The sequence below is a fragment of the Hemitrygon akajei genome, chromosome 8 (genome assembly GCF_048418815.1).
Source record: "Hemitrygon akajei chromosome 8, sHemAka1.3, whole genome shotgun sequence".
Lineage (NCBI taxonomy): Eukaryota > Metazoa > Chordata > Chondrichthyes > Myliobatiformes > Dasyatidae > Hemitrygon > Hemitrygon akajei.
The window spans coordinates 27,766,048-27,780,417 of NC_133131.1; the positions used below are offsets into that span (position 1 = coordinate 27,766,048).

General features: G+C 39.8%; 1 protein-coding gene across 1 annotated transcript in view; it reads left to right on the plus strand.

The window, feature by feature from the left end:
• The window catches only part of appbp2 (amyloid beta precursor protein (cytoplasmic tail) binding protein 2), a 79,604-nt gene that overhangs the window by 23,378 nt on the left and 41,856 nt on the right, over window positions 1-14,370 (plus strand). The window contains exon 3 of the mRNA XM_073053495.1: window positions 12,127-12,278. Within this exon, the coding sequence (XP_072909596.1) occupies window positions 12,127-12,278 (152 nt within the window). The remainder of the gene's footprint in view (window positions 1-12,126; window positions 12,279-14,370) is intronic.

The window sequence follows — 14,370 nt, forward strand, 5'->3', positions numbered from 1 at the left end:
GTATTATAAGTAATCTGGAGATGATTTAAAGTATATGGGAGGGCGTGTGTGGATTATTGTGGATCAGGATCGAAAAAATCAGAAGTTCTCTTACCAAGTAAGACAGATCAGGTACATTCGGTATTATTTAGCATCAGTTAGTCAAACGTTTATCTTAGTATATAGTATATATTTTACCTTTCTATGCATGTAAAACACTTAAGAACGTATGTTTCAGCGCCGGGATTGGGAACGGAAGTTCTCGGGACTCGGGACAGATTGCTCCTGAGTGCGCTTTCCACCGTGCCGGGTTGATATGAGGATCAAAAACCCAAAACCCAATAATTAAACCATTGCGTTGCTTAGTAATAATTGTAGCTTTCATCGGGGCAGAGCCTTTCTCACTTTATCCTTTAAAATTGTTCCGATCGTTGACCAACTGTAGCCTAACGCTTTTCCAATGATGTTTCACCTCTTTCCAATCGCTTTATTATTTCCACTTTATTTTCAATCGTGATTTTTTCGTGAACAGAAACACTGCGCTTTCAGAGTTCTGGCGCTGGGTCCTAATGTCTCAGTGCGCTGGACAAGTTAAATAAGATCTGGTGTTCCACTGGGTCCTAAGGTCCACCGGATGGAGACAGGTTGCATAAGGGACTTGAGCATCCGCGAATTGTGGTATCCATGAGGGGTCTCGGAACCAATCCCCCGCGGATAAGGATGGCCGACTGTACTACTAAAACTCTCATGCTCTGTGTTCTGTTTGTGACCTCCAGTTAGCGCAAACGGTGCATTACAGCGACACTTTTTTGGCTAAATCGACCTAAAATGCGCTAACTTACAGAATGCAGACAAAGTTCAGGGTTATATATTCGTATAAAATTGCTCATTCGCCAAAATCAACTTCCCCGTTTTTACCCAAGAGGCAATCTGCCATCATGGAAATCGGGACGCAACACCACGATGCATGCGCACGGCCAGCCTCAGCAGCAACACCAACCGGAGCAAATGGGGAAAGCAGCTCTATTTCAAGCGGTCACATATCACCATCAGCATGTGCAGGATTGGGACAGCTCTAACTACCACCCATCAATAAGAGATCATTAAATCTTATTGTAATGACGTACTTTTCTTTCAATATTTTTATTTGTTTCTGCATAGAGGAATACAGAATACAAGAAGATATACAAGTCAAAAAATAGTACCAAATACATTGTATTAAAAATACAGTTACAATCACAAAACCCTGTATTCACAAAAATTAAATTAAATCGTAATATTGAAATATAATAATTTTGTTATACAGAAAAAAAATCTAAACCCACTACCAACGTCAGAGCTGTTAGGAAAAGCAAGAAAAAAGGGAAAAAAAACCTTATATAATAAAATAAATTATATGTTAAATATATTATTAGCCACCATCTGTACTTTTACAACAAATCAAAGATTTTGAAAATAACTCAAAAATGGTCCCCACAATGAATAAAAGTCTTGACTAGATTCAAAAACTGAACATCGTATCTTCTCTAACTTTAAGCATGACATAACATCTCGTAACCTGTAATGATGTACAGGTGTCCCCTGTTTTTCGAGCGTTTGTTTTACAACACCTCACTGTTATGAAAGACCTACATTAGTTACCTGTTTTCACTAACAGAAGGTGTTTTCACTGTTAACGAGAAAAGGTAGCGCGTGCGCCAAGCAGCCAAGCTCCTCCCCCAGAACTGCATTCTAGCTAGCACTGCTTAAACACATGCCTGTGAGCATCTGTGCTTTATGTTGATTTATTTTGTGCATCCGTTAGCAAGATGAGTTCTAAGGTATCGGAAAAGCATAGAAGAGCGCATAAGGGTGTTACACTTAGCATAAAACTAGACATAATTAAGCATTTTGATCGTGATGAACGAAGTAAGTATATAGTGAGTTTGGCTAAGGATTTGTGGAAGTTGGCGAAGATGATGTTGAAGAGATTTTGGCATCCCATGACCAAGAACTGACAGATGAAGAGCTGATGAAGAGGAAAGGATAACAATTGAAACCGAATGCAGTAGCGAACGGCCCGAAAGTGAAGTAATCCAGGAACTGAACGTGAAGCAATTGCGTGAGATTTTCGCTGCAATTGACAACGCTGCAATGATTGCAGAAAAGTATGACTTTAATTTTGAAAGGGTGCGTAGGTTTAGGGCATATTTGCAGGATGGTTTGAGTGTTTACAAAGAATTGTATGATAGAAAAATGCGCAAGGCTAAGCAGTCAAGCATACTGTCGTTTTTCAAGCCTTCCACATCAGCCACAGCAGACGATGAAACTCGACCTTTGACATTGAGGCAGGCAGACATAGAAGAAGGTGACCTGCTTGCCCTGATGGAAACAGACAACGAGATGACACCCCAGTCACCTCCACCTCCCACCACCCCAACCTCCGACGACTCAGCCTAACACACCATCATCAGTGTGCTCACTGTCTTCCCGATTCCAGTAAGTGAAACTACACTGGACGTACATTATTTCTACTTTATATAGGCTGTGTATTTTTATGTGTTATTTGGTATGATTTGGCAGCTTCATAGCTTAAAGGTTACTGGAAAGAGTGCTTCTGCCGAGAGCACTTGCGCTGAGTGTTTTTGCCGCAAGTACTGCCAAGAGCGCTTGTGTGAGATTTTCGCTACGATGGACAATGCAGTCAAACAACAGTGGTGACTATGTCACGTCCATTTAGGAGAGCGCCAATCACATCATCAAGAATAATCAGCTTCCTTTGGTATTACTGCTTCGTATCTTCTATCCAGCATTAGGGTAAAAAAAAATATGGTCAACCTAATTATGCCGCGTGGAAAGAGAAGGGGGACGTTATGGTCGAGATGACACCAAACGTCGTCAGGAAGCAGCAAGGAGAGGGAGAGAACAAGAATCAGATGAGGCCAGGGCCGCACAACTCCAGGATCAAAGAATCAGGACAAAAAAGATGAGAGAAGAAGAGACGTGCAGGAGGAGAGGCATGCACCTGTCCAGAATAACAAAAACAGGCACAGAAGGAGGAGAGAGGAAGGGACAAAGGAGCTGAGAAATGCAAGTCTCTAAGATCAGAGACAAAGAACAAACAGCAGAAGAGATAAAGAGGCAGCACATGAAAGGACTGCACGTCTCCAGAATGACAATGAGAGACACGAGTGGCAGATCAACCCGAAATGTTGCCATCAGAAGTGTCCTTCGTTAAACGAGGAGGAGCCTTGCTACTACGCGTCTTTCTTCTTTCATAAACTGTTTTTTCTTCTTCAATTTCCAAAACAAAGCAAAAGCAGTAGCATTCAGGTAAACTTAATGTTCATTCTGGTCACATCAGACTGCACTACCTTTTTATCAAAGGGGCCCCAATGGATCACCCCGTTATCTAGTTTATTTTAAATTTAGAAAATGAGTTAATAAAATGTGGAAATAGTTGTGAGTACTGAGTACTTCTTCAAGGCATCATAGGTTAATGGATATCAACATTGAACCTGAACATATATGCAGGTCAATTCGAATGATGTTGCATTTCCTCATAAGACATGCTAGAATTCTAAAGTTAATAGTTCATGGCTTTTATCTTTCAACATAACCGGAAGGTACCTGGTTCCAAACCATTAAAAGGATTTCATGTGATGAGCTTTCTTGCAACAAAAAAGTTGAGCTATTTCATATGGATGGCTTGCTAAAGTTGAAAATTAGTGCTTTGATATTCCAACAGTTGTCATGCTTTTGTGCTATGTGGAATTGAGTTAATAAAAGCACTTTGTACTTTTGTACAGAACCTGCTATGTCAGATTGATTAGAATGTTAATATGCTGTTAGGGGTGAATTATGTCATAAATCCATGCAACCTGAAAGCCACTGGAATAATTGATCTAACATATCAGCCAGAGTATCTGTATTGTTACTCCTGGTTGATCTCTATTCCATATACAGTGGATTCTGTTAATTGGGCCATTGGTTAATCAAGGCAGCCACTTACTCGGGACAACTAATAAAGAACAGAAACAAGTTGAGGAAATAGCTGGGAATCCATTTGTTTTTTGGGGGCACTATACCACTTAATTGAGACAGCAGACTGTTGTTGAACAGTTTCTAACCAGCATCAGTCTCGTGTGTTTGCATGGTCACTTGACACAGCACTGTTTTGAGCAATCAGTTCTTAAATAGCGTCAGTTGAGTGCATTTGTGTTTAAAATGCAGTGATTTTTTTTCATTGATAGTTGGCAAGAAATAAGCAGTAAGACAATTCAGAACTCTTTGCTCACTGTGGTTTCACATGTTCAGGCTTGGAGCTGCTAGAAATGACCATAAAAATAAACTATTTCACTACTTCCAAGTTAGAAACTACCAAGAACTTGAAGATATTGACGATCATCTTGAACGTTACAATGAAAATTAAGATTTGGACGATGCAATTGTCGACAGCATTATATGAAGGCAATCCATTATTTGCACTAGTTTCTGCACCAGTTTTGTTCATGTATAGTCAAAAGAACGTGGTGTGGATGAGTTGCTCTGTCAATAAGTATTCGAAACTAATACAGTTTTGTAGTCCTGCAATGGTATTGGTAGTATTCTAATTTGTTCTGTATTTCATGTAAATACGTAATTTGTTAATCAGTTTGTCTTTTTTATACCTTCAGTTCATTGGGGCAGCTGATAATTTGCCCAAAATGTACGGGTCTTTCCCCAATTAACCAGAATCCACTGTATATAGCAGACCTTACAGAACTGGAATGGATGCAAATCATGCTTGACCCTGAGAGTTTTCCCAAAAAGACTACAGAAGTATTTGCTAGCTATAGAGCACTCTGCAAAATCTGATGTTAATGAAAATTTCCAGGAAATATTTATTCAGATACTGTTGGGAGTGGTGGGCCATATGCGATCTACCACACAGTGTAGTCTGACCCTTAGTTTTCTAATTTAGTGTCACTTTCCTGCTAGGACACTTCCATCCTTTCAGGTGGTGTAAGAGTGCTTCTTTGTGCAATGTGGAGTACAACATGTGTTTGGTATTTCCATCTTGTTCACTAACCTTAATCACTGAAGAGAAGGTGATATTTAATACCTAGAAGATTTGATCATCCTTCAGTTACATGCCATTATATTTCCTTTCTGTGAAATTTGAGGCTGTTCAGTATATGGCAGAATCTAAGGAGATGATTAGAATATGTGAAGATTAAAAATGACTGGATTAATTCGAAGTTAGTGCATATGGGTGACTGATAGTCAATGCAAATTCAGTGAACAGAATAGCCTTTTTCTGTACTGTATCAATCATTCTTTGACCCAATTTTTATAATTATGTCTTTAAGAACAACCCATTGAAACCATGAGGCTATTTTAAGCTATTTCCTTATTGTTACTAATACATTAGGATTAAGAGAGGATCTGATTGAAATCTGCCAAGTACCAAAAGGCCTAGATAGAGTGGAAGTGGAGGAGATATTTCTACTACTGTGAGATACGGAGACCTGAGGGCATCACCACAGAAGAAAATAGTCTGTTTAGAATAGAGTTGAAATGTCCACAAACTTGGCCACAAAGCCTTCAATTTCATCATCCAGATCATTGACATATAACATGAAAAGAAGTGATCTCAACACCAACTCCTGCGGAACACCATTAGTTTCTGGTAGCCAGCCAGAAAAGGGCCCTTTATTACCAGTCTTTGCTTCTTGCCAGTCCTCAACTCTGCTGTCCATGCTAGTATCTTCTATAATACTATGGGCCCTTATCTTTTTTCTTAGCAGTCTCATGTACAGTACCTTGTCTAACGTCTCCTGATAATCCAAGTGGACAACATCCGCTGATTATTTGTCACTCTTTCCTGTTATTTTCTCAAAGGATTCCAACAGCTTTATCAGGCAAGATTTTTCCTTAAGGAAGCCCATGTTATCATGTGTCTCCAAATATCCCAAATCCTTGTCCTTAATAATGGACTCCAACATCTTGCTAACCACTGAAGTTAGGCTAACTGCCTATAACTTCCTGTCTTTTGCCAACTTCCCTTCTTAAAGAATGGAGTGACATTTGCAATTTTCCAGTCATCCAGAACCATTCCGGAATCTAATGATTCTTGATGGATCACTAAAAATGCCTCCATAATTATTTCAGCTTCCCAAGCATCTTCTCCTTAGTAACAGCAACTACACTTTCTTCTGTTTCAGTAGGTTTCAGTAGGTACATTTAATGTCAGAGAAATGTATATAATATACATCCTGAAGTTCTTATTCTTTGGAAACATCCACAAAAACAGGAGTGCCCCAAAGAATGAATGACAGTTAAATGTCAGAACTCCAAAGCACCCCCCCGCTCCCCCTCCCATGCATAACCAACAGCAAAGCAACGATCTCCCCCACCAGCAAAAAAGCATTGGCATCCCCCACCGAGCACTCAAGCATGCAGCATGGCATCAATAACGATGCAGACTTGCAGAACCCCAAAGACTACTTGTTCACCCAGTAATTCGACATGCCACAGGCTCTCTCTCTCTCTCCTTAATAAGGGAAAAAAGAGTTATACCTATTTCACAGCAAGAGGGGAGACATAACAAAGCAACTCGTCGACTTATGGAGTTAGAAGTCTGTCGTGTTGCTTTTTCTGAGCTTTGTGCCCAAAGAACTCAGATCTCTGGGCATGCAGCCAGCAGTCAACTCGCTGCTTACGATCTTCCATCTTCCACGATGTACCAGGCGGCGGCACCAGCCTTGAGTCCGCTTGCCTCTAGAGCCATGAAAATCCAGCACCCTGAAGACGCACTAGTCTTCCAGGACATGTCTCTGGCATATCGAAAAGTGTCCAATTGTGAGACCCCGAGAGTGGATCCCATTTCCACAAAGAACCGGAGTTGGCGTGTAACTCCAAGTCAGGGTCTTCAAAAGAACCCTGAAAAGGAAAAGAAGAGATATTAGAAATAGAGCTGTTTCCAAAGATGTGAGTAAAGAAGTCGCCATTGGGTGCCATCTTCCTCTGCACCACCCTCTGCCCCTTACACTCTCGAACTTCTGGCATTGTAGTGGTATTTTCCACAGTGAAGACTGATGCAAAATGCCTACTTGGTTCGTCTACTATATTCTTTTTGTCCCCCAATACTAACTTTGTATTGTCATTTTCCAGTACTCCAACATACACTCTTGTCTCTCTTTTACTCTTTATATACCTGAAAAATCATTTGGTACCCTCTTTTGTATTACTGTATAGCTTACATTTTATATTTCATCTATTACCTTGCTTTCATCTTTGTCTTTCATCTTGCTTTCATATTTGCTCCTCTTGTGCATAGAATTACCGTAGATTTCGCACTACAGAGCGCACCTGATTAAAAGCCGCAGGCTCTAATTTTAGAAAGAAAATCAATTTTGTACTTGTACAAGCCGCACCGGATTTTAGGCCGCAGGTGTCCCACGTTGTAATATGAGATATTTACACAGAAAGATATTACACGTGAGGATTTTTTAACTTTTAATTAAATCCATATGGTAACATAAACAAATACATATTGCAAATGCTTTTTTTCGAACCGTGCCTGTAACACGGCTACTTTTAAATATACATACGTATCGGTAACACACAAATTACGTTGCGTATACTTTTTTACTGAACAGTGCACGAACAACATTCCAATATCTCCTAACGACTGGTAAAAAAATATATACTGTAGCCTACCAGTAAAAGTTATTGATCGCCTTTAACTTAAAAGCAGCGTTTTCGCTCGGGTGTAATGTGCTCGCCCCCACCTTCCCGTTTATCGCAAACCAGTATTTCCCACAAGACGCGGCGAAACCGGATGTGACGTCATAGTATCCCGGGATGTAGTACAGAAAACAAATATACTTAACACTTCTAACTTTAACTAGAAAATACTAACAAATGAATTACTAAGCGAAAATATTATAAATTAAATAACTGCCATAAAGGCAGCACAATGCTTTTCTTCGAGTGTTTTCCATGTTGATGAGGGTGAGTACAAATGACTGATTTACAATAATTTAATTGTGAAAGTGCGCTTGATTTATCGTACAATTTCATTGGACCTCTGTGAACTACTCATCAATTTTATTGGTCTACTGTTACGAGGCAAAATGTTTTTGGCGGCATGAAAAAAAACCATGCATTAGCCGCACCGTAGTAAAGGCCGCAGTGTTCAAAGCTGTTCAAAGCGTGGGAAAAAAGTAGCGGCTTATAATCCGGCATCTACGGTATGTGAAAAATCTAGAAATAGGCAAATAATTCTGTGTTTATCCTCCAGATAAGCCCTCTCCAAACATAATTTCACACTGCCATCACTGCCATCCATTAGTTTCAGCTATGCCATGTTCAAATTCTATTTTACTAATGTATTCAGAGTAGTTATGGCAAACATGGAAAATCCATTCTTGTTTTAACTTGTGAAATTCCTTCATATTTTTAAAGGTTTGTTTTAGGTCATCTATTGATATTTTTCCAGCCTAATCATTGTTTCCTAATAATTGTACACTCAGTTCTGCTGTTATCTTTGTAAATTGTTAAGACTTTTTCTTACGCTTTACAATCTGGAGACTTGAATTCTGCATTGTTACACTGAAGTGTGATCAATTTTTTGTAAAAAAAAAAAAAAGAGGTTCTGTGTACTTAATATTTCTGCTGTTGCTCAGGTAATGATACCCTTGGCTCTTGAGTCAGGAAATTGGGTGGTCATGTTTTGGTGCATTTGATTGAAGAAATAAAGGGGTTAGCTACTTCCCAGACTTTTCATAACTTAATAGCCTTTTATGTTAACATTAACTTAGAAAACATTCAAAGTGCTGAGAATTAGAGGAATTAGAACTAGGTTGGCTTTGTTGTTGGCTTTGAAGTGCAAGAAAAAAATTCCTATGGTTCAATTCAAAGAGATGAGAGAGATTCTGCAGATGCTGGAAATCTTGAGCAACACAGAAATTGCTGGTGGAGCACAGCAAGTCAGGCATCATCTGTAGAGGGGAATAAACAATTGAAGGTTTGTGCTGAGATCTTTCATCAGGATTGGAAAGGAAGAGGACAAATGTCAGAATAAGGTAGTGTGGGGAAGGGGAGGAGCACAAGCTGGTAAATGATAGGTGAGTTCAGGTGAGGGGGAAGGTAGGATTGGGTGGTGGGATTGAAATGAGTGGGAACCAGGAGATCCTAATTGCTGTTCTGGACAGACCAAAGGTGCTCAATGAAGTGGTCCCCCAATCTGCAGTGGAGGAGGCTACACCAAGACCATCAGATACAATAAATGAAGCAGACAGACATGGGTAAAGTTCTGCCTTACCTGAAAGGACAGTTTAGTCCCTGAATGGTGGTGAAGGAGAAAGTGTTGGGCTGGTGTAGCACTCAGCATGGTTGCAGTGATAGGTGCCATAAGGGAGATCTGTCGGGAAGGAGTTGGGGAGAGAGGGACCCCATAGAAAGCGGAAAGGAATGGGAGGCAAAGATGTGCATGGTGCTGTGTTCTCATTGGAGATGGCAGAGGATGTGTTGGATGCAGAGGCTCATTGAGTAGTAGATGAGGACAAGGGGAACCCTGTTGCTGTTATTTCAGGTGGTGGTAGGAATGGGATGAGGACACACTTGCAGGAAATGGAGGAGACACGTGTGAAGACAGTATCAATAGAGGTGGAAGGGAAAACCTACTGAAGAAAGTATACATCTTGGATGTCCTGAGGTGGAAAGACTCACCATGTGATTAGATGCAGCAGAGGTGAAGGAACTAAGAGAAGGGAATGGGTTTTTATAAGGGACATGGTAGGAAGAGTTGTAGTTAAGCTAACAGGTTTGTAAAAGATGTTGATAAATAATCTGTTTCTGAAGATGGCAACAGATCAAGAAAAGGGAGAGAGTTATGTGGTGAACTAGATATACCTGTCTGACTGCTCCTGTGGCTCCTCCCACAGACCCTGCTGACTGCTCCTGTGGCTCCTCCCACAGACCCCTGTATAAAGGCGACTGTGGGCTGCTGCTCTCCCTCATTTTCCCCAGGATGTAGTGCTGTTTATTCTTCCAGTCAATAAAAGCCGATATCTCACTTCCTAAGTCTCAGCGTGAGTTATTGATGGTGCATCAAGTTATCAGAGAGGCACCGTAAGCTTGAAGGCAGTGTAAAAGCTGGAGGCAAAGTTGATGAAATTGATGAGCTCAGCATGGCTGCAGAAGGCAGCATAAATGGAGTCATCAGTATAGCAGACAGAGTTGAATTTGACTGGTGTAGGCTTGAAACATCGATCTAGTTGATGAAAAGGCAGTTGTAGGTGGGGCCCATGGTAGCATCCATCTACACCTTTGGTTTGAAGAAATTGGGAGGAGTTGAAAGAGAAATTAAGCTCCAGTTCCACCAGATGAAGAAGGGTGGCTGTGGAGGGGGATTGGTTAGGTCTCTTAAGGTCTTTCTGATTTGGGGGTGCAGGGGTGTGGATGGAAGCATCCAGAAACTGGATGTCCATGGTGAAAATAGGGTGGTCAGGACCAGTGAACTGAAAATAGTGGAAGTGATGGCAAACGTGTGAAGTATCAAAGGTTCAAAGGTCCAATTTAATGTCAGAGAAATGTATATAATATACATCCTGAGCTGCTTTTTTTTCGCAAACACCCACTAAATCAGAGAAGTACCCCCAAAGAATGAACGACAGATAAATATAAGAACCCCAAAGTCCCTCCCATGTGTAAGCGGCAGCAAGCAGCAATGCCCCCTCCCCCACCAGCAAAAAAAGAGTAGGCATCGGCACCGTCACCAAGCACTCAAGCGTGAACAAAGCAATAACAGAGACACAGACTTGCAGTTACCCCAAAGACTTCATGTTACACCCGGCATTCAACATATCGCAGATTCTCTCTCTCCCTAATAAGGGAGAAAAAGGTGTCTCTGATTTTTCCCCAGCGAGTGGGGAGACATAACTAACAACTTGCTGGTTTATGATGTTAAAAGTCCATTGTGTCACTTTTTTTGAGCTGTGTTCCTGAAGATCGCAAAGATTCTGGGTCTGCCAGTCCTGAAACCCAAGAACAGGTCCCATTCCCACAGAGAACCGAAGTCAGTGTGTAACTTCAGGTCAGGGTCTTCAAAAGAACCTTGAAAGGGAAAAATAAAGATATTAAAGTTGGAAATAGAGCTGTTTCTGAAGATGCATCAAAGGAGTCGCCATTTAGCGCCATCTTAACTTCGCTCCATGTAAGTGAGAAGGGGCTGAATCAAGGGGAACCAAATGAAGTCAAGATACGCAGACACGAGTTCAGTGAAGCTGGAGCAGATGGGTTTGTGAATCTTGGGAGAAAGCGGCAGTACAGAGTATGGGAATTCTGGTTGGATGTTATTGATTGGAGACCTCCAGAGGTGATGAGGTTGGTGATACTGCACAGTTAATGTCCTGATACTTCTTAGTGTGGTCTTGGTTAAGGCGTAAGTGGGACAGTTCCTCTAGTTCCCTACTTTTGATTTCATTGCCCACTTTTTCCTATCAGAATTGTTCTTTAACTGCTTACCTATTCCACTGAGCACCTCTCTGCTTTTCTCGCATCATTCCCCCTTGTACTCCTTCCCCTCCCTCCGGAACCTCAACTATTTATTTCCCTCCATGGATACTGCCTGACTTGCTGATTTCATCAGCATTTTGTGTGTATTGCTCAGTTCGAAGAGGAGATTTTCTTGATGTAATGCACAATATTAATAATACTTTCAAAGATAGATTGTCTGTTCTTTACTGCCTGTGAAAGTTTGCTTTGTAAAATATAAAGAGCGGACAGTCTAGCTTAATTTGAAAGTTTTGTAATTTAATGTCTTTCTTGCAGATGTAAATCTCAGCACTTTACAGGTTTTATAGGTTGGTTTTTGTGTTCTGCTCTTACTTCTTTGTTTCTACCTGATCTTGTTAGAGGAGTAGATGTCCCTTTATTCTATTTTATCAAATGCTGCCTAATACTTAAATTGTTGGTTATTTCCTTTCTGCAACTTTATGGAAGTCTCATTTTTGCTGAGGTCTTGCTCAATGTAATTATAAAATATATTTTTTTTTGGTCCAGTGAAGGGATTTAGTTACCCCACCCCCACTACATAATATTATTATGTATAAAGGTAAAAGTTAACTTCAGTAAAAGGTCTTTTAAGTTGTTCCTAATGCAAACTGCTCTCTCTCCTAGACATCTCCTGCATCACTGTTTCCAAGCTTTAATGGACCATGGAGTAAAGGTGGCTTCGGTATTAGCCAATTCCTTCAGCAGACGCTGTTCCTATATTGAAGAGTCAGATGCTCATGTGAAAGAGAAAGCAATCCAATTTGGATTTGTTTTAGGTAAGCCATGCTTTTAAGTTGATAAAAAATATATTTGGACCATGTTCAGTTGTAGTGTTGCACTGTCCTTGACAGTAATACTATCCTTCCATCATGTGCTATATTTTGGTTAGTGTTTCGCCTATTTATTTGAATTTGTTTCCTTCTGTCGAAAAATACAATTTTGATTCTTTTACAGATCTCTGTCCCTTTTTATTTTGTAATTTTTTTTAGAACCATTGAATTTTGTGATAGGTTCTTTTTAAATCAATTTTCCAAGAATTACTTGGACCTTTTTGAATTTTCTGCTTGAGTTCTTGACATACATCATTTCTGGGTGACACTAAATTAATAATTAGCATTGGGCATGTATTTAATTCCTTTTGAATTTTTTGGCAATTATAACATTTAAGTTTTCATGATATAATTGTTAAAATCTGAATAAAATAATTGAATTAAATTAGTTTTGATATTGAAAGGTTTGGCTTAAGTGCTAGTATATTCATAAATTTGCCTGAATTTGCCTGTGAAATATTCATCATTTTTGATAGTTTTTCAAAAGCTATTATTGAAGATTTAAATACTGATTTTGCAACAGTAATTTTTTGGAGTATCTATTATTACATGTAGCAATATCTTTTCAATCATGATTAGAATAACACTACATTTGATTCCTGTATCTGATTTCTTAAATGTGATTTGTATATTGTTGATGTAACTACTAACCTGTGCTCCTGTTGCAGTGTCTTTCACCTTTTTAATTAATTATTTGATCAGACATAGGAATTTTAAATACTTCACTGCTTTGTTTTGAATTTGTACAAGCTAATTTACAATGCTTTCTCTTTAAATAGTCTTTAGTTTCTTCAAGATCATCATGTTTAACTTTTCACATTGAATTTCCTCCCCCCACCCCCACTTACTCCCTCCCTACACCCAACAACAAAATAAGTTTCCTTTAGGTTATAACTTGAAGTGTTAGAAAGGATCTTCTCAACTTGCAATTTGATCTTTTGGACTTGCATCTGTCAAGAATTGTAGGAATGAGTAATTTTGATCATTGTTATTAAACATTACAACTTGATCATATTTAGTTTAGTATTTTTTATGCTTTCAATTTAATTACTTATCTGGAATTTTCATGACATCACGATAAAACTGCTAGCAGCTGAAATGGTATATTGATCACTGCTGGATATTAAGAACACTAAGTACTGCCCCATTAGCAAGTTGTTGATAGCAATTAGAGCTGGGCTGTCTGTGATAGTGTGTGGCAGATTATAATATTTGGCAGAGTAATTGTTTTACATATTGAAATGCAACAAATAATTCCAAATTGCTTTGGAGTTTTATATTTAGTGAGAGAAGTTTGCAAGTACACCCTATCCCCGTTATATGTGTCTTCACGTTATGTGCGTTTAACCAGTTGTGCGTCGAACCTATTTCTACCAACTTCTCCTTAAGTGCATCCAAAACTCACAGTTAAGCGTGCGTGTCCAGTGGAGTCTGCGAGGCTGTTGGCCAACCAGTATTGTGTGGGACGAGATGCACCACTTTCCCACCAAAACAAGCCACGCGCGCACGCCTCTCAGCCTCACTCCCGCCAGTCTTGCATTGGTAATGGCAGCATGTGGATGTGCGATCTTGCGCTCTTAACATCTTGTTCTTATTACCTATGGTGCGGTGATTTTGTGCTTGAAATATTTAACTGTGCCTCCTAAGCATCCTATGTCAAGTCCTGGGCCATCAGCCAAGCGGCAGAGAACCACTTTAACACTTGAAAAAAAGTTGGAAATTATAAATAGGGCCACGTCAGGTGAAGGTAACACAGCTTTGGGACGCTACTTTGGCCTGGGTGAGTCCACAATCAGGAACATAAAGAAAAATGCTGAGAAAATAAAAAGTGCAGTGATTGATTCATCTCAAGTGTCTTCAAAGATTGTTACCAAAGTGCGTCACCCAATTATGACGAAAATGGAGAAAGTGTTGAGTTTGTACATTGAGCATGAAACAAAGAAAAGAACAACACTCAGTGTGAAAGCTTTGGAAATTTATGGTCACCTTTGTTCAGAGGCTAGTGAGGAAGTGTCAAGTGATATTGTTAGCTTTAATG